At 40.8% G+C, this 27,245-nt stretch overlaps 1 protein-coding gene across 3 annotated transcripts in view; it reads left to right on the forward strand.

Annotated features, from left to right (window-relative positions):
• INPP5A (inositol polyphosphate-5-phosphatase A) overlaps positions 1-27,245 on the forward strand; it is a 436,884-nt gene that overhangs the window by 106,089 nt on the left and 303,550 nt on the right. For all 3 annotated transcript variants that reach the window (XM_030569985.1, XM_030569984.1, XM_030569986.1), the window contains exon 2: positions 3,450-3,491. In XM_030569985.1, the coding sequence (XP_030425845.1) occupies positions 3,450-3,491 (42 nt within the window). The remainder of the gene's footprint in view (positions 1-3,449; positions 3,492-27,245) is intronic.

Consider the following 27,245-nt stretch of genomic DNA (forward strand, 5'->3'; position numbering starts at 1 on the left):
TTCATCAGAAGACATAATCTTTAATTAAAGATTAATCTTTAATTTCTGGAGACAGGAGAATCCTGGAGGGTTGGTGACCCTAGCTACAGAGGCTGTTCCTGAGTCCCTTTTCCCATCAATGTTTGTATATAGTTTCATGAGCCAAATTAGGATGTGAGGTCTCCCAAAATAACTGTTGGCACAGACACACCATAGAGACCCGTAGGGGGAAGAAAGGACTTTATTCCCCAGAAGCAAGTACAGCACCCTGGCATCATGAATCAGTGTTTCCCACGTTGGTATTCATGACTCTGCCTCTGTGGTCCACTAAGCCTTGCAGAATGAATGAATAGTAACTTTTTCAGTTCATGTATTCACTTGCTCTTTTTGGTAAGCAAAGTATTGGGATATGGGTACCACTGATGGCCTCTGAACAGTTTGGAAACCCCCATCCTGTCAAATCCAGCTGTTATTTCTGGAACTTTTCTAATGGCCACAATCTGTGGTTAGGTCACGTTGTTAATTGCCTCACAAACCTGCACAACCCCAGCCCGAACAGTGGACTTTCCAATCCCAAAGTGGTTTGCATTGGACTTACAGTCTGATGTTCCCAGCTTCCACAAGGTAATAGCCACTTGCCTCTGCACCAGTATGGTTTCCCTGAATCGAGTGTTCTGGCATGGGAAGTTTGGTGCAAGCTAGTTAGACAGCTCCATGAATGTCTGTTTCCATATTCAGAAATTCTGAAGCCACTGTTGGTTATCTCAGGTTGCCAAAATGGTTTGATCACACTGCTTCATGCTGGTTCTCCTGTCCTAGAAGTGATGGCCCACCCATCTGTGGTAGCTAAATGAATTGTCATTTATCCTCAAGGTCAGTCATCTTCATTGTGTCAGAAGGTTCTGCACAAATGCCATCAGCATCTTGCCCATCACCTACTCCACTAAATAAACAAACATTTGTCGTGTAATAAGGAGCAGGAACAGAATCATCGCATCATCCCATTGCTCCATGTGTTCCACTCAGTGTGGCAAGTGGGGTGATAATCATCAGGGAACTGCCATTGGCGTATGTATGAAGCCTAGGCAGGGGACAATATCCACAACACACAGCAAAGTCATTCCTAGAACCTCTCTCTGTGACACTCAGAACCCAGGGATACCATCCCTGAAGTGGTAGTGTTAATGTTGTGTAACAATGGTGGCAGTGTGCACATGGGTACACTCATGGTCATGGCATTATACCTATGTCCAGCACAGGATATGTGGACTCTTGGCGTGGGTATAGGGAACATGCATGTGCATGTACACAATCCAAGTAACTGGGTATGCGTACCAGGGCAGATATAACCTATGTGGAAAGAAATTTCAGTTTTAATTATGCTCCATGGATTGAGGGTGTAATTTAGTATTATGTACCATTCTTACTCCACATGAAATGCCAGTTTATCTCTGTGCAAAACTCCTATTAATATCGAAAGTAAAATATGCCTTTATATGATAGCCAATCTTTCAGTTATCATAATCTGTTCAGTACCCCTTGTCGTAATTCAGCATTACTGAACCATTTATTAAATTTTAATTGCTTTATCTTTTACATCTTGAAGACTAGGTTTTGACCTCAAATCACAGCAACCTTTGTTTTAAACTGTTCAGTACTACTGTTCTTTGGCTCTGATCCTTACATTTGTGCTTATCTTTACTCAACGAGTTCTCTTATTGAAGTCAAAATGAAAAAAAGTGGAGAAGTTGCTGTTACATTGTGGTTTTTATAGAGTTAGGGTGATAGAGTATAATCTAAGTATGAACGCTGCAGTGCATGCTGGCATTCTTTCCTTTTGTGAGCTCCTGGTCTTGAAGTCTTCATATTTTTGCTCTGGAATTTTGTCAGCCTCAAAAAAATTATATAAGGGCAGAAAATAATAGATAACATTCCTCTTACAGCTGGTTGAAAATCTCCAAATTTTGAAATTTCAATAGAAATGTCACAATTCAGCAAGGAGGTAAATTATACGTTTTTTCACAAAATTGCTAAAATTCTTCCTATTTTTCTGAGCTGATTGAAAAATTTCTGAATTTGAGATTTTGAGCAAAAAAACATGCATTTTCAGAAAATTTTCATAAAAAATTTCTCTGTTTGACCAGCCCCAATTCTTGCACTATATGCAGAGTTTTTAGGCACTTATGTCAGAATTATAGAGGTCTTCATTTAATAAGCAATCAGTACAAATTAATTAAGAAGTATAAAATATTCTTAATTTTATTTAACTATGTAAGAACACCACTTGAGAGAGAACCCAACAGAATGGAAATTTCTTATATATCTGAAAGAAGCACCAGCATTATTTTGTGTTATGCCTCTTGGTCAAGTAAAAAACCATCTATTGAAGTCTTTTTGGCTTTTCACTTCACTAACCCGTATTCTGTGTAACACAAACGATGTTACTTCTTGCCAGTAAAATGTTAGGTTGCCTGCCTTGTGTTTGCAGAACATTACAAGAAATACCCCTACTCAAGTCGAGCCAAGTTTCAGAAGATTAAACAATGGTTTGTATCTTTCTCTAGGTGCTACGTGCAGATTTGTAAACTACTGTACTTCCGTAGTTCTATTCAGAGCGTTACACGTTTCTGAAAGGGCAGGGCTTTGCATAAATAGCTATGTCCTTACAAATAAGGGGTAATCTAGAAATTCTCTTTTGCTTTTTTTCTTTGTTGTAGTGCCTAGGAGCCCCAGTCATGGCCTGGGCCTCACTGTGCTATACACTGCAAACAGAATAACCTGACAGTCCCTGCCACAAAACTTCTTTTCAACTCTTAATAAAGCCAGAGGAAGAGTTTACAAAAAAGGCTTTAACCTGAAACAGTTACAAGCTATAAATCTTTTAATCTGTGCTGAGACTGTATACTTTCTACATGTTTATCTTTGGAACGCGTTCCAATAAACTTTAAACACAGAAAGTGAATGCTGTCATTTTTTAAGTCAGTGCTACAAAAGATATCTCACTATAGTTCAGTGTATGTAACTTGAAGCCATAATCTCAAACAGTTTACAGGGTTTTTGATGTTCAGTTAATTCATAAGTACTTCAAATGCATAAATTAAAAACTATATTATTGCAGAATTGAGATATGAGTAATATTTTTAGCCTGTTCAACTATTTTACCTTAACACTTCGTACTGTGTTGTAGAGGTCAGACATGAAATGGTTTTGGATTACCTTTACTGCATTTATACAGGATCTTTTTCACCTTACATATTTGCACAGTTCATTGGGTATGATCTTGGCAAGAGAGGTACTAAACGAAAAAGGAGATTTCTGAGTGGTAGAGTTCTAGGAGAGTCTTGCTAGTTTGTTTTTAATGGGAAAAAGCTCGCCATTTGAGTCAATTAAGGAAATCAATGGGTATTGAGAGATTCTTTTACAAAATGCTTTGCTTTTGTCTTAATGGGTTTTTGAATTTTCTTTTTCAGCCAGAAAATTTACAGAAGAATTGGCTTCGGGAATTTTATCAGGTATGGTAAGAATGATTCCACATAAAGTTCTAAAAGTGTATATATGTTTAGTATAGTTAAAAATGAACCATTTTTATACAAAGAATTTTTGCTTTTTTAAACTGATAGTCGTAAGCCATCTTACTTTAAAAAGCAAAAACAAGTCTCATGAGCCAAAATATTTAAATGGATAATAAAATTTAATAAAGTATGACTGTAGTTTTAGAAAGTGGTTGGGAGCTTTTAATCTTAGTTGTTTTGTTATGATGAAAGGCAGCTTAGGGCATTTTATGTTGGAGCTGATTCCGGGTTCAGATGCTTATCTTTGTCATGATGTACATAAAATAACTCTGAATTTGCCAAGGTTTCCACCAAATTTTTACAGAAGATAGGGTATAAATTATCATTTGGTCTCAGTTGCCCATTCCAAAAATAAAAGTTTCAATGTTTTACAGAATCATTTATTTTGGAATTAACTCTAAGAAGAGGGAAAATAAGGATTCAGAAAAGGGAATATATCTGGGTGAAAACGGGGGGGGGGGAACCAAAACCCTGTTATAGATTGTACATTTACAGTTGTGTTGGCCAGAACAATGTTATGACTTTGCCCTTGTGGAACAGATATTTATTTTACTGCAAGTTGTCTGATGTTCCTACTGTGCCCCCATAAAGTTAGCAGATTTTGTGAGGGTCAGGACCTCAAAGCTTTCTTTTGCTCACAGTATAAAAAAGTTCAGTTCCACCCCATATTCCAGAATATATCATAAACTTGAATTTTTAAGCATAGCAACCAAGAGCAGAGCTTCTGTTGTTGTGTACAGTTGAATGAGTCTCTTGTATCACCTTGAGGATTTGCTGCTAAATAAACCTTTAGTGTTTTCTGTCATGCAATATTTAGGATGAGGCCAGGGCATTCAGTCTATTTTTTTATTCCTGTTTTGATGTTTACCAGAAATGGGGCAATTCTTTTATCCCAAGGCTTTGATTAAACATGGAGATTCTTAGCACAGATTGACTTAAAAGGTTTATTTTCAGAAGTATGCTAGTAACCAGCACTAGACATTTGCAGTGGACATGTTTCATTTTCAGAACCAAATATTGCAGTCAGCCAGAGAGCTGTCCTTCAGGTCTTCACAAAATTCCCTGTAATGATAGCTGCAAATTGAAGACAAGAAAATGTATACATAATTTTGTACTTGTATCATGAATTAATATGGGACACTTATCCATTCCAACTTGGAAAATTTTAAGACTGAATGTTCTGTTTTTCTTTGAATATTCTGGGCAGACATCCATGAACGTTCAGTGGCTGTGGCAAACTTGAACTTTTCTAGCCTAGTTCTACTAAGAACATGTAGTTGTATACAGTAATAAACATGAGGCATTGCTGTGTTCCCTCACAGGAATAAAAGTGTTACTCATTCTAGTCATAAGCATAAGGAAGAAGAAACAGGAGAGAAGCAGTGTACCTTTGTACTTAGTGGGCTATTTAGAGGAAGATTTTTCAAAGGCCCTAGAGGGAAGTGGGTCTTCCTTCAAAGTAAATATTTACTGTGGATTTGATTAAATCTTACTGTGGTATATATTTTCTATATAGGAAATACTGTTTTTTGTTCACTGCAAGTAGTGTGCCACAGTAAAATAGGCAGATATTAGAAGGGTCCATTCCCCAAAGAACTTAGCTCTGGTCTACACTGGGGAGGAGGGGAGGGAATCAATCTAAATTATGCAATTTCAGCTACGTGAATAACGTAGCTGAAGTCGACGTACTAGATCGACTTACAGTGGCGTCTTTACTGCAGTGGGTCGACTTCTGTCACTCCCCCGTTGACTCTGCCTGCACCTTTTGTGGCGCTGGAGTACACGAGTCGACAGGAGAGCGCTCAGGGGTCAATTTATCCTGTCTAGATAGATGTGATAAATCGATCCCTGGTGGATCAATCACTGCCCGCCGATCTGGTGGGTAGTGTAGACATACCCTTAGTCTAAAACAAAAACATAAAAGCATGAATTCAGTAAATACTGTGGTAAAGTCAATACCTTGGTATATTACCTGTTTATTTCTTAAGTAAACATACTTCATCCTATGTTTGCTAAAGATTGTTTTATACAATTCTTGGGAAGGGACTCTAGCAATGTCTCATTTTTATTGCTGGACTATATAGAGCAAAAATAAATTAGAAGTACTCAACTTAAGGCATTAGATATTAAACTCTAATAATAAAACAACATTCTTCATCCCATATTGGAGGTAACAGCTGTTAAAGTATATCTCCAAGCCTGGATGAGCATGGAAGGTACATATTTTTCTCATATAGCATGGAAGGGTGGGAGGGGAGAGATCATGGAGTTGGAGCAGGCCATGGCAATACACCCAAACAATCCCACAAGCTGTATTACCCTTTTGTAGTGCTCCCTGTGCTGTGGAAATCCTGCACTTCAGTATAAGGTGGGTGGTGCTCAAAGAGCAGTGAGGCAGTGGAGCCATACTGTCATTATGAGGCCCCAAAGGTATTTTGAGGCATAGATCCTCTGTGTGGATAGCCCTAGGTTTCAGCTGATTTCCCTGAGACCTCCAGGCTTTGAGAGCCAAATCCAGTGCTTTATCCACTGTAGTTGGGGAAGGGCCCTGTCCAAATGACCAGATAAATCTCAGCAAGAAGCTTCATAACTGCCTCATTGTTGCTGCCATAGGAGGGAGTGATCTGGTTGTGATTACTAGTGATGGACATCTCTCAAGGACCTCAGCCAATCCATGTCTTTTCTTTAAAAGTGGGAGAAATATAATGGGATTGATTGGCTCAAAAACTTGATAGGTGGGACAGCCTTTCACCACTAGGTCAGTAGCTTGAATCAGAAGCAGGATGGTAGTGATCAAAAGTCCTTAGCATCTGATGGTTTGTTCTGTGGCTTGTGTGATGGGAGTCGTATATGAACCTAAACAGATTGTAGTCTCAATCCTAATAATCTTAGTGGGAAAATGTCTTCATTAGAATTTGTGCCTTGTTAAACTCTTTTCATATTTAAAAAGTGGGATAAATTCTATTTAAATGAGTTACTGATTACTTTTTCAATTCGTAATATGAATATTAAAATAGTTTTTTGCATATTGGCTTGAGAAGAAGGATAAGCAGTTAATATTCTTAAGAATAGAAAGAGCATAAGGTTTGTTCATTTTCATATGTGCACATTAATAAGTGTGCAAATGAGCAAGACAAAGTATGTGATCTGTTACAGCACCCAGGTGTCTTCTTTTAAACGTGCTGATAGTGTTTATGGTGTTTCAAATATGCCTTATGCAACATTGATAAAACATTGAAACTACTGAAGGATTCCCCAAACGAAAGCCAAAAGGAGTGTCCTTGGAATGTGCTTTTGGAAACTGCTGGGGCAATAGAAATAATTCAGGGGCCTTGTAGAAAAAGTAAATACACCTCTACCCCGGTATAACGCGACCCAATATAACACGAATTTGAATATAACATGGTAAAGCAGTGCTCTTGGGGGGTGGGGCTGTGCACTGCAGTGGATCAAAGCAAGTTCGATATAACTCGGTTTCACCTATAATGCGATAAAATTTTTTGGCTCCCGACGACAGCGTTATATTGGGGTAGAGGTGTAGTAGAAAAATCAATGTTGAATTTCCTAATTTTAAATGTTTAAAAGTAACTAACCCTGCTGTTCCAGTCTTACTGTATAATGAAATTGTCTTGATAATCAACATTTTATCTGGTTCTTGTAGCTGAGACTAAATTATTTAGATGATGCAGTTGCTAGTAAGAGGTTTTTATTGTAATAACTTGTGTTATTAGCTTTGTTTTTGCATAGTTAGTTTTTTAAAAACATATGAAATAAAGAGTAGGTTGACTACGTATCCTGCAGCAACCTGTTAGTCTCATAAAAAGTGGGATTTTCTTTGTGTTACCTTGGATTTATAACTACATAAATATTCACATAATAGTCCAAACTAAATTAAATTAAAAATTAAAAAATGCCTCCAGATCCTTTAAAACAGATTTTCCTCTTTTAGGAAAACATACAGCTACAGATTGCTGGTTTTTTTTTTTACAGTAGTATTTCTCCTACTTCCATGTATTTATCTAAAATTCTCTAAATTTGTTTGCTTATTATGAATGTCACAGTGAAACAGCAATACTGCTGAGAGTGTTCTTAAGAATAGTGCAGTACAGTTGTTTGAACAGTGATACTTTTATTGTGTTTAGTGGGGCTGCTGTTTGGGGTGCACTTGTAATCATAATGAGAAGTAGCATGATGAAGCTCTATAAAAGCTTTTTGAGGCAGGAACTGTTTGTACTGTGCCTAGTGGAATTGGCCTAGTTGAGGCATCTAGGCTCTAATGCAGTAAAAATGTGTCATGGCACACTCAGAATGATAGTAAATTGGTATTAATGCTAACTATTCAACTTTTTTTTTCATTTTAAATATTTGGTTGCTTTTGAAATATTCAACAAGATTATATTAATCAACAGTACTGGAAAATGAGTCAGGCTTAGAGTCAGGCTTTTAACACTTCTTTGTAAACTTGAAGCCCAGATAAACCACAAACCACATTTTTTTCCACTCCTTCTGAGGAATTCAGTTTGCATATATAGTTGTGTCAACACAGTTTGCATAACCTCTGACAACTGAAGGTTAAGTGCTTCTTCTGTAAGCAATGAAACATTCTCAACAAAAAAGGAAGAGAAATTGCAAGGCTTATTTTCATCTATTTCTAGAAAGCCATGTCCATGATGGAAACAGAACCTGGTTTTGTCTTTTTTTTTATTAGTTTTAATAATTTGTTCTAGCATTTTTCATCACTCCAGCCTCCTAATTATCTCAGATAACATGCTGATATAGTGACATTTTCATACGTTGTGTTTTGCTGTTTGAAACGAAACATTTTTTAAGATCTAGCAAATTCAAGATTTAATAAAAGTTTTTAATAGCACGGAAAACTGTCCCATTTATTATTATTATTACTACTTACAACATGGTGGGTCCCAAAACATGCTTAGGCACTGGAGAATTAAAAACTTAATAGGAACATTTCAGTTTAACTATCATTTATTAAAAATTTAAATACCCTTTTCTGTGCTACAAATGAGACCTTAAATTATTAAAAATGAAACAATTTACACAAACTAATAAACTTCCACTGTACTGTTTGTCCAAGAACTGCAAAAGAGTAAAAAGAGTTAACTCAGTTTCTTGACCATTTAACTTTTGTCTTAACTAGTACAATACACTGGGTTTCCTCCTGCAGAGGAATGTTATTTTGTTAATCCTAGTTTCTATTGGAAATAAATATGAGTAATTCAGGTTTTGTAAGAATATTTAATAAAACCTGAATTTTGGATCAATTTTGGCCTAATAATGCCCCTATAAATTGATTGAGCTATCACACACTTTGTAATTTCTCTGTTGGCTAATTATCAAAATTTTTGTTTTCCCAAGAGAGTAATATTTCTTAGATTGTTGTATTTTTACAGCCGTTTCTCTCCTACCTCCAAATTATCTGCACTACTAATAGCAAAAGAAACAAGCAGTCTACTAAATATTCATTTTCTAATTTTGCTACAATCTGAGGGTCTTCCTTAAAAGTACTGTTTGAAAAATCAATTTAAATATTGATGTTCACATTTTACAAATCAATAAAGGTACATTATTTAAATAAAATACAGTATTACCAACCACAAGTATTCAAAACCATGAGTCAGGCCCCCAAAATAATGGATTCATAATATTAATACATTTTTGGGAAGGGGAGTTGCCCTTTTTATTTTGCCTTTGTGTTACACATTTTCAAGCTTTTATCTGCAGCCATGAGGACTAGAAATTTACATGATTTTTAATGAAAGGATTCTTATGTAATCATCCAACTCCAGGAACACTGGCTTTAAGATCAGCGCCAAATATTATATAAAATCATAAGAATGGGTCAGACCAATTGTCCCTCTAGCCCAGATCCTGTCTTCTGATCGTGACCAGTGCCAGATGGTTCACAGGGAATGAATAGAATAAGGCAATTTTGAATGATCCATTCACAGTCATCCAGTCCCAGGTTCTGACAGTTGGAAGTTTAAAGCCACCCAGACTATGGGGTTGCATCCCTGATCATCTTGGCTAATAGCCATTGATGGACCTATCAGCCATAAACTTATCTAATTCTATTTTGAATCCAGTTATACTTTTGGCCTTCACAGTGGGAATGAGTTCCACAGGTTGACTATGCATTCGGCGAAGAATTATTTCCTTTTCTTTGTTTTAAACCTGCTGCCTATTAATTTAATCAATTACTATGTGAAGAAGTAAATAACCCTTCCTATTCACTTTCTTCACATCATTCATTACGCCCCAGGCATGGCAGTCAGGCAGCCTTCGGAACTGGCAGGGTGCCCTCCCCGCAGCTTGCTACCCCAGGCATGTGCTTGGAGCGCTGGTGCCTGGAGCCGCCGCTGGAAATGTGACTTAGCGTCCCATTGCCACCCTTACTTCTGTGCTGGTGCTGCCACCACAGAGCTTACAGCCAGAGCCCTGCCACCTCCAGGTGAGGGAATAGGGATGGGAAGGAAAGTCCGAGCCTGGGCTGTCTCCCGGTGAGGGATTGGTGGATGAGAAGGAGAGCTCAAAGGAGAGCTCAAGCCCAGGCTGCCGCCTGGTGAGGGATTGAGGAACAGGAGTAAGGAGAGCTTGAGTCCAGGTAACAGGCTCCAGCTATCAGTTCCAGGGCAGCTATCTCCTTTATCCCCGCCTCTCTGTTATGCACGGCCCTTCTGCATGAACCCCCAACACCCAGAACTGACAACCAGGTCTCTTTAATAATAATAATAATTAATAATAAAAATAAAAGGCAACATGTCATGCCTCTCTTGACACATTCCTGCACCTCCCTTGGGAGGCCCACCCCATAGTTTGAGAACCACTGATATAGTGGAATTATGATATTTTCTGTTTTTATCTCTCTCCCTTTCCTAAAGGTTTCTAACATTTTCTTAACTTTTTTGACTGCTGCTACAGATTGAGCAGATGGTTTCAGAGAACTATTTACAATTATTCCAAGATCTTTCTTGAGTAGCAACAGCTAATTTGGACCCCATCATTTTTTATATATGTTTGGCGTTATATTTTCCAATGTGCAGTAATATGCAGTTATCAACATTGAATTTTATCTGCCATTTTGTTGCCAAGTCATCCAGTTTAGTGAGATCCCTTTGCAGTCAGCTTTGGACTTGACTATCTTGAGTAATTGTGTATTGTGTATTGTCTCCAAATTTTGACATCCCTCACAGTTCATCTCCTTTTCTAGATCGTTTATGAATACGTTGACCAGCACAGGTCCCAGTATAGATCCCGAGGGTGTTACCTGGGGTTATCTGAACCCAAAGCTGTGGTAACTAGTCTCTGTTTTTCAGGTAGTGTCAGGAAATAAATCGGTGGAGGACACAGCACCTCCATCTGAGAAATGATTGGTACACACAAGACTGCTTCCATCCAAAAACCCTTGTTTTTATTGAGTACAAAGCACACATCTAAAATAGCAATTGGTTTAGAGCACCCCCAAATAAATGAAGTTACCCATAGCCTGACTTAGTGTCAAATGACAGTAACAGGATTATGGTGGCCAGCCTTCTGCCTAGCTGCTGGGGAGTATTTGTCAGTGACTCCTTGTTCACAGAACATCCAGACTTCTTCAACTACACTTTCTAACTAAACTTTTTATAGATTTTCTCCAGACATAACTCATAATGGCCCCAAATATGCTAACAATTTCCCTATCAACAACCAATAATAATTCATTATTCTACTTGAGCAGCTTGAGCAAAAAACAAACAAACAAACAAAAAAACCCCTTACAAACACAGAAAAACAGACTCAAGGTCAGTTTTCCATGCTTCTCCCCTTCTAATGAATCTGTCCTTTCACTTTATCTATCCCAGTCAGTAAAACTGCAGCTTGTTTTTGTTCTGTCTGTCTGAGCCAAGGCTAGATTTCTGACTCAGATGTTTTCTCACTTTCAACTTACGGGGGCTAAGTGCACAAGATGGCTGCAAATTATGTCAAATCCAGTTCTCTCACAACAGGGCGGCCATGCTGTTTACCTTTGTCCACTGTGAAAAGTGACCATTTATTCCTACTCTTTGTTTCCTATCTTTTTAATCAGTTACTGATCCATGAGAGGACCTTCTTTTTATCCCATGACTGGTTAGCTCACTTAAGAACCATTGATGAGCAACCTTGGCAAAGCCTTTCTGAAAGTCCAAGTACACTATATCAACTGGATCACCTTTGCCGACATGCTTGTTGACTCCGTTAAATTAGTGAGACATGATTTCCGGTTACAAAAGCCGTGTTCACTCTTCCCCAACATATTGTGTTTATCTGTGCATCTGAAAATTCCGTTCTTTACTATAGTTTCAACCAGTTTGCCTGGTACTGAAGTAAGGCTTATCAGCCTGTAATTGCCAGGATTGCATCTGGAGACTTTTAAAAAAATTGGCATTTACATCAGCTATCTTATAGTCATCTGGTGCAGAAACTGATTTAAACAGTAACTTGCATATCCCAGCTAGTAGTTCTTCACTTTCATATATGAATTCTTTCAGAACTTTAGGGTGAATACCATCTGGTTCTGGTTACTGATTGCTGTTTAATTTATTAGTTTTTTCCCAAACCTCTTCTACTGACACGTCAATCTGGTCAGTTCCTCAGATTTGTCACCTGAAAAGAATGGCTCAGGTGTGGGAATCTCCCTCATATCAATTGCAGTGAAGACTGATGCAAAGATTTCATTTAGCTTCTCTGCAATGGCCTTGTCTTCTTTGAGTGCGACTTTAGCACCTTGATTGTCATAAGAACATAAGAATGGCCATATTGGATCAGACCAAAGTCCATCTAGTCCAGTATCCTGTCTTCCGACAGTGGCCAATGCCAGGTGCCCCAGAGGGAATAAACAGAACAGGTAATCATGAAGTGATCCATTCCCTGTCACCCATTCCCAGCTTCTGGCAAACAGAGGCTAGGGATACCATCTCTGCTCATCCTCGCTAATAGCCATTGATGGATCTATCCTCCATGAATTTATCTAGTTCTTTTTTTAACCCTGTTGTAGTCTTGGCTTTCACAACATCCTCTGGCAAAGAGTTCCACAAGCTGACTGTGCATTGTATGAAGAAATACTTCTGTTTGTTTCAAACCTGCTGCCTGTAAATTTCTTTTGGTGACCCCTAGCTCTTGTGTTAGAAGAAAAGGAGTAAATAACACTTCCTTCTTTACTTTCTTCAGACCAGTCGTGATTTTATAGACCTCAATCATATCTCCCCTTAGTCATCTCTTTTCCAAGCTGAAAAGTCCCAGTCTTATTAATCTCTCTTCATACGGAAGCTGTTCCATACCCTTGATAATTTTTGTTGCCCTTTTCTGAACCTTTTCCAATTCCAATACATCTTTTTTGCTTTGGAGCGACCACATCTGCACACAGTATTCAAGATGGGGACATACCATGGATTTATATAGAGGCAGTATGATATTTTCTGTCTTCTTATCTATCCCTTTCTTAATGATTCCCAACATTCTGTTCACTTTTTTACTGCTGCTGCACATTAAGTGGATGTTTTCAGAGAACTATCCACAATAACTCCAAGATCTCTGTAAGTGGTAACAGCTAATTTAGACTCCATCATTTTATATGTATAGTTTGGATTATGTTTTCCAATGTGCATTACTTTGCATTGATCAACATTGAATTTCATTGGCCATTTTGTTGCCCGGTCACCCAATTTTGAGAGATCCTTTTGTAGCTCTTCAGTCTTCCCAGGACTTAACTATCTTGAGTAGCTTTGTATCATCTGCAATTTTTTCCACCTCACTGTTTACCCCCTTTTCCAGATCATTTATAAATATGTTGAATAAGACTGGTCCCACTACAGACCCCTGGGGGACATCACTGTTTACCTCTCTCCTTTCTGAGAATTGACCATTTATTCCTACCCTTTGATACCTATCTTTTAACCAGTTACCAGTCCATGAGAGGACCTTCCTTCTTATCCCATAGCAGCTTACTTTGCTCAGGAGCCTTTGGTGAAGGACCTCGTCAAAAGCTTTCTGAAAATCTAAGTACACTATATCCACTGGATTCCACTTGTCTACATGCTTGTTGACCCTCCCAAAGAATTCTAGTAGATTGGTGAGGCATGAGTTCCCTTTACAAAAACCAAGTTAACTCTTCCCCAAAAAATTATGTTCATGTACGTGTCTGACAAGTACTGGTCCTTTTTAAAAATTGGCATCACATTACCTATCCTCCAGTCATTTGTTCAAGAAGCTGATTTACATTATAGGTTACAGACTACAGTTAGTAGTTCTGCAATTTCACATTTGAGTTCCTTCAGAATGCTTGGATGAATACCATCTGGTCCTGGTGACTTGTTACTGTGTAGTTTATCAATTTGTTCCAAAACCTCTTCTAATGACACCTCAATCTGGGTCACCTAAAAAGAAGGGCTCAGGTTTGGGAATCTCCCTTACATCCTCAACCATGAAGACTGATGCAAAGAATTAATTTAGTTTCTCCACAAAGGCCTTATTGTCCTTGAGTGCTCCTTTAGCTTCTCGATTGTCCAGTGACCGCACTGGTTGTTTAGTAGGCTTTCTGCTTCTGATGTACTTAGTTTTTTGCTATTACTTTTTGAGTCTTTGGCTAGCTGTTCTTCAAATTCTTTGTTGGCCTTTCGAATTATATTTTTACACTTCATTTGACAGCCTTTATGCTTTTTTCTATATTCTTCCCTAGGATTTAACTTCTACTTTTTAAAGGATACCTTTTTGCCTCTCACTGCTTCTTTTACTTTTTTGTTTAGCCACGATGGCTCTTTTTTTGGTTCTCTTACTGTTTTTTTTTGTTTTTTTTAATTTGGGGTATACATTTAGGTTGAGCCTCTATTATGGTGTCTTTAAATAGTTTCCATACAGCTTTCAGGGATTTTACTTTTGGTGCTGTACCTTTTAATTTCTGTTTAACTAAACTCCTCATTTCTGTGTAGTTCCCCTTTCTGAAATTAAATGCTACGGTGTTGGGCTGTTGTGGTGGTTTCCCTGTCACAGGGATGTTAAATTTAATTATATTATGGTCACTATGGTCACTGGTCCAGCTATGTTCACCTCTTGGACCAGGTCCTGTGCTCCACTTAGGACTAAATCAAGAATTGCCTCTCCTCTGGTGGGTTCCAGGTCAAGATGCTCCAAGAAGCAGTCATTTAAGGTGTCAAGAAACTTTTATCTCTGCATCCCGTCCTGAGGTTACATGTACCCAGTCAATATGGAGATAGTTGGAGTTTTTAATTTTAATAGCCTCTCTAATCTTTGTGATCATTTCACAGTCACTATCACCATTGTGGTCAGATGTTCAGTATATATCCCTACTGCTATATTCTTATTGTTCGAGCATGGAAACACTATCCATAGAGATTCTGTGGTACAGTTTGGTTCATTTAAGCTTTTTACTTTATTTGATTCTACGCTTTCTTTCACATATAAATGCCACTCTCCCACCAGCAGGACCTGTTCTGTCCTTCTGATATATTTTTTACCCTAGCATTACTGTGTCCCATTGATTATCCTTATTTCACCAAGATTCTGTGATGCCTATTATAGCAATATCCTCATTTCATACAAGGCATTCTAGTTCACCCATTTTATTATTTAAACTTCTAGCATTTGTATATAAATACTTTAAAAACTTGTCACTTTTTAGCTCTCTGCTATTACATGATGCAATTGAATGAGACTTTTTTTTCATTTGACTGTTTCTCATCAGATCCTAGCTGTACTTTATTTTCCAACCTCTCCTCCTTGGTAGGACATAGGGAATCTCCATGAATAGATCCTCCCCTAAGTGATGCCTCTGTCTGAACCACATGCTCCTCTGCACCTATTAGCTTTCCCCCAGCCCTTCATTTAAAAACTGCTCTGCAACCTTTTTTAAGGTGCTAGCAATCTGGTTCCATTCTGGTTCAGATGGAGCTCCCCTTTTCCCAAAGTTTCCCCAATTCCTAGTAAATCTACACTGCTCCTCCCTATACCATCATTTCATCCACGCATTGAGACCCTGCAGTTCTGCCTGTCTAACTGGCCCTGCGCGTGGAAATGGAAGCATTTCAGAGAATGCTGCCATACAGATTCTGGACTTCAATATATTAATTAGCAGCGTAAATTTGGCCTCGTGGACCTCTCTCCTGTCCTTCTCTATGTCACTGGTACCTACATGTACCACGACCACCAGCTCCCCCCCAGCATTACATATAAGTCTATCTAGATGTCTTGAGATGTCCGCAGCCTTTGTACCAGGCAGGCAAGTCACAATGCATTTCTCACAGTCATCACAAACCCAGCTATCTACGTTTCTAATGATCGAATCACCCAATACTAATACCTGTCTCTTCCTAATAACTGGAGTTCCCTCCCCCGGAGAGGTATCCGGAGAGGCAAGAGGGACCTAACTATGGGATCATTTCCCTCTGCTCCAGTTGGATTTTTTCCTTCCCTGAGACTTTCTTCCTCCTCAAAGCACAGGTGCTGTCAGACTTGGGGGATGGGACCATTCTACTGTGCCCTGGAAAGTCTCATCTGTGCACCTCTTTGTTTCCCGTAGCTTCTCCAGTTCAGCCACTCTGGTCTCCAAAGCCCGTATATGGTATCTAAGGGCCAAGAGCTCCTTGTACCAAAAATGTACACACATGTCACCTGCCCATAGGTAGTCACACATGCTGCATTGGGAGCAATAAACTGGGTAGCCCCCACTCTGCTGCTGGACTTCTGCCTGCATTCTCCTTTTACTCCTGCAGCTCATTCCTTTGTTGTTGTTTTGTTTTTATCGGGGGGTGGTTTTTAGCTTTAAGCTTAAGGAATGGTAAGTGTATCTAGCTTCCCCCCTCACACTCCTCCCCTCTAAACTCCCTCACACTGTCCAGTGGCCTCGTTTCTTGTTTGGCAGGTTTCCTGCTTTTGATGTACTTAAAACATTTTTTGCTATTAGTTTTTGTGTCTTTAGCTAGTTGCACTTCAAATTCTTTCTTCCCCTGCCTTATTATACTCTTAAATGTGACTTGTCAGAATTTATGCACTTTCCCTTTTTCCTCAGTAGGAATTTGCCTTTCAGTCTTTATAGGATGCCTTTTTGCTTCTAAAAACCTGCTCTTTAGCTATTATGAGGACTCTATTAAAGAGTGTCCATGCAGCTTGTAAGCATTTCACCTTTGTGATGGTTCCTTTCAGTTTCTGTTTAACTAGCTTCCTCATTTTTGTATAGTTCCTCTTTTTGAAGATAAGTGCTACTGTGGTGGGTTTCTTTGGCATTTTTCCTCTTGTAAGGATGTTAAACTTAATTACATTATGGTCACTATTCCAGAGTTCAGCTATATTCACCTCTTGGGCCAGATCCTGTTTCATTTAGGAATAAATTAAGAATTGCCTCTCTCCTTGTGGGTTTCCATGAGAAGCTGGTCTAAAAAACAGTCATTTAGTGTGTCCAGAAATTTCATCTCTGGATCTCTTCCTGAGGTGACATATGCCCAGTCAATACAAGGATAGTTATAATCCTCCATTATTAGTGTATTTTCTGCCTTTGTAGTCTCTGTAATCTCCCTGAGCGTTTTATGATCTCTGTCACCATCCTAGTTAGGTGGTCAGAATTATATTCCATCTGCTATACTCTTATTGTTCAAATATGGAATTTCTATCCAAAGAGATTCTATGGTACAGTTGAATTTAATTAAAAGTTTTACTTTATTTGACTGTATGCTCTCTTTCATTCACAGTGCCACACCCCCTCCTGTGCAAATGGTTAGCACTTGGTTCTAGGGAAGTCAGAATGGACCCCAGAATCCTGAGTTGCAGTGCTAAATTCACATAGATGAAGGATTTCCCAACTGGTGGCTGCAACTCAAGGTCCAAAGCACGTGGAACTATGGAAAAAGGCCTCTGGTCTGGTTGAGTTTTTTTTTCTCAAAGAAAAACATCAGGAACTTAAAAATCTAATCCACACTGTTTGAGATCTGTGCTGGCATTATTTCTGGGCATCCTTTAAAGCAGGTGAGACAGTGGTGAGGTCTGCTGCTTTAGAGGTGGATGGCCATAGGTGGTCTTGCTTGTAAGCAGCTGGGTTCCACTACAGATATGGACTTGAAAGCCCAAGGACCTATCTTTGACCAGAGAGAATTTGTTTGGGGTGGAGGTGGAGGCTTGTTGGCTGAGGGAAAAAGAGAGAAAGGCCACACTCTGTTCTCTTGGAACTGTATCTCATCTGTTTGGGCCCTTTTTAAAGGGAGGGGATTAACAGGCTGTGTTTTGTAAGCTAGCTTTCACGTTTTTGCACTGGAATGGTATAATTGAGAGAAAAGTCCATGGGGTTGATGTATCATAGCTCTCTCCTTTGTACATAGAGATGGTTTTGCACTAAGTGCGCAGACAGAGGGAGAAGAGGGAAGACAGGACACTAAATTAATTGACTATCCTCTGAGAAAATAGCTTTGTAGAGTTTCCCTGTTAAGTTTAAAATTGGAAGACGCACAGCTTTGTGGCTGTTCTTTGCTTTGCTATTTTAAGCATACTCTGATTTATTTTCTTTGTGGTTCTTGGGACTGCCAAAAATAAATTAAATTATCTCTTCATTGCTGTGTTTTCCCCCCTTCTTTTTCTTAGAAAGGAAGCCACCAAAATTATAGCAATAGAGCAAAATAAAAACAACAATTAGTAGCAATAGGAAACTAGAAATATGTATGTGTGGTGCTTCTATAGACGGACATATTTCTGACTCTACAACCTTTAATCCTATGGTTTGCAATGTGGTTGTAGAGAGTATAATCATATACACAATTCACCCCATTTACTTTTACTTTATTTTTGGTAGGAGTTCTACAACTTAGTTTGCACAGTTACTACTTCTCTTATGATTATATTAAAAAGTTAATGAAAGAAGTGTGATATTTGCCAAGCCTGCTTGGAAAATATTTTGATGACTCAGTGAAATAATTTAAGACTGTGGTCCTTTCATGGCATTATAAAGTATTTGATTTGCTGTTTTCACTGATATCTTATGTAAAGTCTGAAGCATTTAGTTAACTGAAAGATTTGCTCCTGCTATAGCAAAAGGTTTGATAGCAAAGTGACTTGCTTTCTAATCTAGTGAAAGAACATATGCTTTCTTGTATTTTGAAAATGCTGTTAATACTTTAATAATATGACTATATAAGAAATTTTCCTACATGTTTCTTATGCTGTATTTTTCTGTTTCTGGTTGCGGTTAGGTTTTTTGAAGTCACAGTTTGCTATCTTGATACAGTCAAGATTGGTATCTTAATATTTTCCAATACCTGATAGTAGTTTGCCTTTAATACTAAAATAGCATTTCCAGACAGAGCTATGTGAATCCTCCTGATTCCAGTTCCCAGGGTGTTCCATGCATTTTCCTTTCAGTCCACCTCATTTGTGAATTACAACTCATCTGCTCGTAAATATTATCTGCTTGGCACAAAGACAAATTTGTGTGTATGAAAAAGCACAGATTCCTAGTTCATAGAGAAATCTTAGGTGTAATTTGTGACTGTGACTGTAGCTTGTGACTATAGCTTGTGAAGTAGAGCAAGCAATTACCCTGTAAAAGAAATAGGTGTATATGAGATCCTGGTTATGCCATAAGAGGGAAGTGCGGAAGAATATTCCCTAAAACTAACCCTAAGGGCTTGTCTACCTGAACACTTATTTTGTGTATAAATCACCCCATACTAAGTGTCCGTGTGGACCCTGCAGCTGCACACAAGATGTTTCATGCTCTACTTTGATCTAATCCCATTTTAAAGCTAAACTGCAAGCTGTCTTCTCTAACTTCCTGTTGTAGAATTAAGAAATGATTACTTAGTATGTTAATTTGACTGAACTGATTGATTTTACACCAATTTTGCAGCTGACTCATTTAACTGATATTATTTAGCTTTAGTGATAATTTTTTGTATTTTATTCTTTCATGTTTATAACTTTCATTAAAATGAAAAAAAACTTATTGAATCATTTTCCTCTATAAACAATTTGTGGCAGAACCATTGAGAATCTAGGTGAATCTGCGGATCCACCTGTGAGTCTAGACAACTCTCCGTAAGTTAAACCTCTGGTTCTCTCCCCTTTCACTTCCTCTTCCATCTGTTGTGGCCCTTTCTGTCTCTTCTACCACTCCCCTGCTCATATACTTCTGGGTCATGCGCCTCTTCTCTGCTTGCAGATGCTTCCCTGTAGCTTGGTTCTCTTCTCCCCCATATATGATGCCCAATCATCTGGTCTTCTTTTCCGTTGGATATATTAACCCAGTTACCTCATTCCCTTCTTCCCCATACATTTCTCTACCCTAATGGCCCCTGTTCCCTCTTTTCAGCACAGAAACAGTCCCTTATATAAGCAGCTATGCTTACTTTCTCATAATTTCCAGATGCTTCTAGAGGCCTATAGGCTCTTTTTTGCAATAAAGACTGAACACTCATAGAAGCAGCTGAAAAACAAAAAAATGTGAGAAGGCAACTGTCTACAGACTTTCAACAAGAATTCTGCTAAATTAGATTTTGTGAACTACTAATCTATGCCAATTTGCTTCTTGTGATATCACTATGATGCAGGGGCAGCAGGTTTGTATAATTTTTGGTGGTGCCCAGAATGGATCCAAGTCCCGCCCACCCCCACACCTGACTAAGGCTCTGGGAGGGAGTTTAGGTGCGGGATCTGGGCTGGGATGGTATAGGAGGGGGTGCAGGCTCTGGGAGGGAGTTTGGATGCAGGAGGAGGTTTGGGATGCAGGCTGTTGGAATGCAGAAAGGGGTGAGGACTCAGAGGGAGTTTGGGTGCAGGCTCTCGGCTGGGGCAGGGGGTTGGGGTGCAGGAGGGGATGCGGGGGACAGGCTCTGGGAGAGAGTTGGGATGCAGGCTCTGGGTTTAGGCAGGGGTTGGAGTGCAAGAGAGGGTGAGGGGTATGGTGCCTACCTCGGGCGGCTCTCAAAAGGGACCCGTACACCCGTCAAGCAGCAGCTCCTAGGCAGGGGGGCCAGCAGGTCTCCATGCGCCGTTGCCCACAGGCACTACTCCCACAGTTCCCATTGGCTGCAGTTCCCAGCCAATGGGAGCTGCGGAGTTGGCACTCGGGGCAGGGGCAGTGTGTAGAAAGACGCACACACGCCCCACAGGGCCACAGGGACATGCCAGCTGCTTCTGAAAGTGGCACAGAGCGAGGGTGGGCAGGAAGCCACCTTAGCCTCACTGCAGTGGCAGTGGCCGGGGGCCCTTGGGCCCTTTTAAATCACCTGGGGGCAGCAGATAGGGCTGAGAGATGCTCTAGGGGAGCCGGGACAGACTCAACCCTGAATATTGGTGGAGGCGGCCACTGGGCCCTGAATATTCCTGGAGCATGGGCACCACGGGCCCATATAACTCGCCACCCCTGCTATGATGCGCTGCTTTAGGGAAGTTAGTATTTCACGACATAAGCTCTGCTTTTTAAAAGCCATGCAGCACTGCTATTTAATTGAACTGATTGTGTTACTCACTTTTTCATCTCATCCATAATTTTTTTCTATAAAACTTTTGAAGGAGATATTGAATGCAATACTCTAGAAAAAGTAACATTAAATACTGAAAACCTCCATACCTAATAAGCAAGCAATTCTGACAGTACCTGTCAGAACCTCTAATGCACAAGTAATGCAATTGTGAAAACTTTTTTTACAAAGGACACCACATGTTGCATTAAAGACAGATGCACTTGAATACTTGCCTACAGGGGCGGCTCCAGGTACCAGCGCAGCAAGCACATGCCTGAGGTGGCAAGCTGTGGGGGGTGGCCTGCTGGTCACTGTGAGGGCAGGGTTTCTGCTGGAGGTTCGCCGGTCCCGCGGTTTCAGCGGTAAGTCGGCAGCGGGTATGCTGAAAGCACAGGACTGGCGGACCTCCTATAGAACTGCCACCGAAGCCACATGACCGTGGCAGACCTCTTGCAGAAACGCCGCCGAAGGCGCCTGACTGCCATGCTTGGGGCAGCAAAAAACACAGAGCCGTCCCTGCTTGCCTATTGCTTTCCCATGTAAGCAATTCCTGTAGCTGCGACAGGAGTGTTGTGCAGTTGTGAATGGTGGTTTGCCTGGTCACAGATGGATTGGGAGTTTGTCTACAAAATACATTTTCCATAAATATGTAGTTGATACTCTAGCCAGGGTTGAGACCACCTGTTTGTTATACATGATGGGCCATCTTTGCATCTCAGCTGATATTACAGCTCGGTCTAGAACTTGTGTTGTTCTAGTTTCTATATTTTATACTATCTTGTATAACAACTTATTCTGCAGTGTCTTCTAACTGTAAAGTGTTGAACTAGTTCATATTAGTGGGATAATTATGATGTCACCGAGTGTATTCTGAAAGGGTGTTCTGAAACTATTGCATATGACATAATATTTTCATGGCAGTCAGTCATTCAGTAAGACTGTACCACCTAATTGAGCTGTGTGTGAAGTGAAGTCAGTGCCTTGTAACAGACTGCAGTCACCTGATGCAGCACAGCAACTCATTTAGCCTCGGTAGTACCATAGGCAGCGGCACTGGTGATTGTCCAGGTGTTGTAACTTACAACTGTGCAATATTTTTTACTTCTGTCTGGGATGTTTAACATGACATTCTGCTAAAGTGTATTGCATAATTGTTCATTCATTAGAAAGCAGTGATGTAGACATGTAATGACGTACAGTTGCAGGCAGTCTCAAGGATCACAAGATTAACTCTAGTTTTTAGTGTTTAAAGAGAATGCAATTCACACAGCTGAACAGAATCTATAGAGATAAAGATACTTTTGAAAATTTTCTTGCAAGCCAATATATGTTACACCACACGTTTCATAGAACGGAACATGCAGTCAGGGTGGAAAAGTAAATAAAATAGAGATGTTCTGATCATGAGGCATAATTCAGTGAGATCCTAATAAGGTAAACAGTTTGAAAAACACTGCTGTAGAACATGGCTTTAGCCATGTCTCTGGCGGAGGACATGTTGGGGATTATGCTCTAGGCAGGTGTTAAGCTTGACAGTGCATGGATGAGGAAACTCAAAGGAAGGGAATCTGCAGAACCAGACGTAATGGAGGAAGGGAATGTAGAGGGAGCTAAACCAGAGAGGTGGTGAAATTCCAGTGGGAGAACCGAAGAGTTGGGGCAAACTCCAGAGAAGGAAAGTGGGAAGCTAGAGATAGTGGAACATGAGCAGAGGGGAGAAATGGCGGGGGAGGGGAAAATGTAAAGAGGTGATGTAGGCACAGGGTGACCAGATGTACAAATATTAGGGGCTTTCTTATATATGCAACTATTCTTCCTTCTTCCCCCCTCCCCCGCAAAAAAGTGTCACTATTTTTCATACTTGCTATCTGTCACCTTATGTAGGGAACTGGGAGCAGGGAGGAAGATGTGTGTGGCAAACTTAAGGGAAAGCCAAGTCAGAAGGAAGAGGAGAAATAATAGATTTGACGTGGAAGAGGAGCAAAAAACGTGAACAATTTGATAACCTCAGAAGTATGTAAATAGGGAAATGAGTATTTATTGATATGCAAATTGGGATATTTCATCACATGTACAAAATGTCCAGCTTTCCAATTTTGTAGACTTAAAAGGTATGAGCAAGAGAAAAATAGGACGAATATGGTAAGCTCCAGATGCACAACTGAGCAACCGTGTTATATGGGTGGCCCCCACGTGTCTGGAAGAAATGCTTTTTGTTAATCAGACGTGGACTTCTCCATTTGCACTGGATCAGTACTGACAAAATGACCTCTTGGAAATGTGTAGTAATTTTAGAAAATTTCTTGGTAATCAAGGGTATGGCAGAACTTGTCAGCATAAAAGAAATAAAATCTTTAGAGGTAGAATGTTTTCTGATCCATCTAGCAGGTGTTTAATATGTTTGAAATTAATTAGAACTTTTATTTGTATTACAAAGCAAACAGAGCTGCTAACAGGGGAGTTCCAGTGGGAGTTCTGTCGGAGGAGCAGGTTTTTGTAGTTTGTAGTTTGTGGATTGTATTGTGGAGTTTGTGTGTGAGTGAGTGTGTGTGCAGGCTGCTAGGGGCTGTGTGCTGGGAGCGAGGCTGAGCCTTGAGTTGGGGGCGGGGATTACCTGATTAGGGGTCCTATATAAGGAGCCAGGCACTCAGGCAGTGGCACAGACAGCTGCAGCGGCACAGGAGCCAGCGAACAGAGCTGCTAACAGGGGAGTTCCAGTGGGAGTTCCCAGGGGGAGGTCACAGGGGAGACCAAGGCAGAGAAACCAGGAAGGCAGACAAGGGAAGGGGCAGGGGTCCAGCGCCCGGTGGTGGCCTGTGGAACGGCGTGAGGCGTGGACTGCCAGGCACAGAGGTGGAACGGCATGATGGAGGCAGAGGCAGCAGGTAGAGACATGCTGAGTATGACCGGATGCGGTAGCTGTGGCATGTACATGGTCCTGGAGGGGGCACCTGAAAGGAGTTTTGTCTGCATGAAGTGCCGCCTGATAGAGCTGCTGGAAGAAAAGATAAGAGGACTGGAGATGCAGGTGGAAACTCTGGCTGAGTTTAGAAGGGGGTTTGAGCAGATGATGGAACACAGACATGATGAGGCGCAGGGGATAAGCTCAGACGAGCGGATAGCAGCAGGACCAAAGTACTCTGAGGAGGGGCTGCTGGGTGAGGAAAGTGGACGGTGGAAGCATGTGACTAGGAGAACCAGGCAGAGGAAAAGAGGGGCCAGCGATGGAGAAACAGAACTCAGGAACAGGTTTGCTGAGTTGGGAAATGAAGATGGAGCACAGCAGGCTGCTGAAGGAGAGAGGGCAAGGAAAAAGAGACGAGGCAGCTAGTCCTGCAGAAAGAGGGGAGGAGTCAATGGAGGCGGCACCAAGTATGAGCCCTAGGAGGATTGTAAGGGCGAATACAAATCGAGAGGGACTTGCGGCAAGCTGGTGTGGGGGGATAGACCGGAGAATCACACTGTCGCCAGGAAAAGGCAAGTCTACGTGATTGGAGGACTCTTTACTGAGAAGAATAGACAGGCCTGTAACTAGACCTGATCGGGAGAACAGAAGGGTTGTGCTGTCTGCCAGGGGCTAAGATACAAGATGTGGACCTGAGGCTGAATAGGATCCTAGCGGGAGCGGGAAAGAATCCGTTGATTGTCCTTCATGTTGGGAACGAATGATACGGCTAGTACTCGCTGGACTGTATCAAGGAGGGATTATGCCAGACTGGGGAAGGACGATCAAAGGAAATCGAGGCTCAGGTGATCTTCTGTGGGATTCTGCCGGTTCCTAGGGCAGGGCAACGAAGGAGTGACAAGATTATGGCGATCAACAGACGGCTCAGGCATTGGTGTTACAAGGAGGGCTTTGGGATGTACGGTCATTGGGAAGCGTTTACAGACAGACAACTGTTCGCTCAGGATGGACTTCATCTAAGTAAGGAAGGAAATAGAATTCTAGGATGGAGGCTCGCCGACCTCATCAAGAGAGCTTTAAACTAGGAAGTTGGGGGAGATGGTTGGGAGATGTTCAGGAGATCTCCACGCCGGAATATAACCTGGAGAGGGAAGTAAACAACGTGAGAGGGGATACCCTTGCGGACCAAAGAATTGATCCAAGGAGGAATAGTGGAGTAGAAACCAGATTAACGGATGATGCTGGTGGTAGAAGGTCTGTGCACGACGGGGGAAAGAATGTCATTGACACTAAACGCCAAAAATTAAAATGTCTGTACACTAATGCGAGGAGTCTAGGTAACAAGATGGAGGAACTGGAGCTACTGGTGCAGGAAGTGAAACCGGATATTATAGGGATAACTGAAACCTGGTGGAATAGTACTCATGACTGGAGTACAGGTATTGAAGGCTATGTGCTGTTTAGAAAGACAGGAAGAAAGGCAAAGGTGGTGGAGTAGCCTTGTACATCAATGATGAGATTAACTGTAATGAATAAGAAGCGATGGAATGGATAAAACAGAGTCTGTCTGGGCAAAAATCACACTGGGTAAAAAGCAACTAGAGCTCCCCTGAGATAGTGCTTGGGGTGTGCTATAGACCGGCCCGGATCTGATTTGGATATGGATAGAGACCTCTTTAATGTCTTTAGTGAAGTAAACACAAAGGGGAAATGTGTGATTATGGGAGACTTCAATTTCCCGGATATAGACTGGAGGACGAGTGCTTGCAAGAATAATAGGGGTCAGATTTTTCTGGATGTGATAGCGGATGGATTTCTTCATTAAGTAGTTGAAGTACCTACGAGAGGGGATGCCATTTTAGATTTGGTTTTCGTGAGCAGTGAGGACCTCGTAGAAGAAATGGTGGTAGGGGATAACCTTGGTTTGAGTGATCATGAGCTGATTCAGTTCAAACTAGATGGAAGGATAAACAAATGTAGATCTCGGATTAGGGGTTTCGATTTCTCGAGGGCTAATTTTAAAGAGTTAAGGAAATTAGTTATGGAAGTGGATTGGACGGAGGAACTTGTGGATTTAAATGCAGAGGAGGCCTGGAATTACTTTAAGTCGCAGCTGCGGAAATTGTCGGAAGCCTGCATCCCAAGAAAGGGGGGAAAAAAACCATGGGCAGGAGTTGTAGGCCAAGCTGGATGAGCAAGCAACTCAGAGAGGGGATTAGGAGAAAGCAGAAAGCTTACAGGGAGTGGTAAGAAAGGCGGGTATTAGCAAGGGAAGCTACCTTGGTGAGGTCAGAACATGTAGAGATAAAGTGGAGGAAAGCTAAAAGCCGCATTGAACTGGACCTTGCAAAGGGAATCAAAATCCAATAGTAAAAGGTTCTACGGGCCACATAAACAAGAAGAAAACAAAGAAAGAAGAAGTGGGGCGCTATACACTGAGGATGGAATGAAGGTAAAGGACAACCTAGGCATGGCCCATATCTAAATAAGTACTTTGCCTCAGTTTTTTAATAAGACTAGTGAGGAGGTTTAGCGATGATGGAGGGATGATAAGTGGGATTGTGGATATGGAGGTGGATATTACCGCAACTGAGGTAGAGGCCAAACTTGAACAGCTTGATGGGACAAAATTGGAGGGCCCCGGACATCTCCATCCGAGGATATTAAAGGAACGGGCGCGGTGAAATTGCGAACCCATTAGCGAATATTTTTAAGCAGTTGATAAACTCGGGGGTTGTGCCGTACGACTGCTGAGGATTGCTAACGTAGTCCCTATTTTTAAGAAAGGGAATAAAAGTGATCCAGGTAATTATAGGCCTGTAGCTTGACGTCTGTTAGTATGTAAGGTCTGGAAAAAAATTTTAAGGGAGAAAGTTAGTCAAGGATCTAGAAGGTCAATGGTAATTGGACGAATGCAACATGGATTTCCTAAGGTAGATCGTGCCAAACCAATCTGATCTCCTTCTTTGAGAAGGTGACTGATTACTTAGATAAAGGAAATGCGGCTAGTCTTAATTTACCTCGATTTCAGTAGGCGTTTGACATGGTTCTGCATGGGGACTGTTAGTTAAATTGGAAAAGATGGGGATGAATATGAAAGTTGTAAGGTGGATAAGGAACTGGTTAAAGGGGAGACTCAGCGGGTCGTATTGAAGGGTGAACACTGTCAGGCTGGAAGGAGGTTAGTAGTGGAGTCCCCCAAGGATCGGTTTTGGGACCGATCTTATTTAACCTTTTTATTACTGACCTTGGCACAAGAGCGGGAATGTGCTAATAAAGTTTGCGGATGACACAAAG

Source organism: Gopherus evgoodei, chromosome 7 (assembly GCF_007399415.2).
Source record: "Gopherus evgoodei ecotype Sinaloan lineage chromosome 7, rGopEvg1_v1.p, whole genome shotgun sequence".
In the NCBI taxonomy this organism is placed as follows: Eukaryota; Metazoa; Chordata; order Testudines; family Testudinidae; genus Gopherus; species Gopherus evgoodei.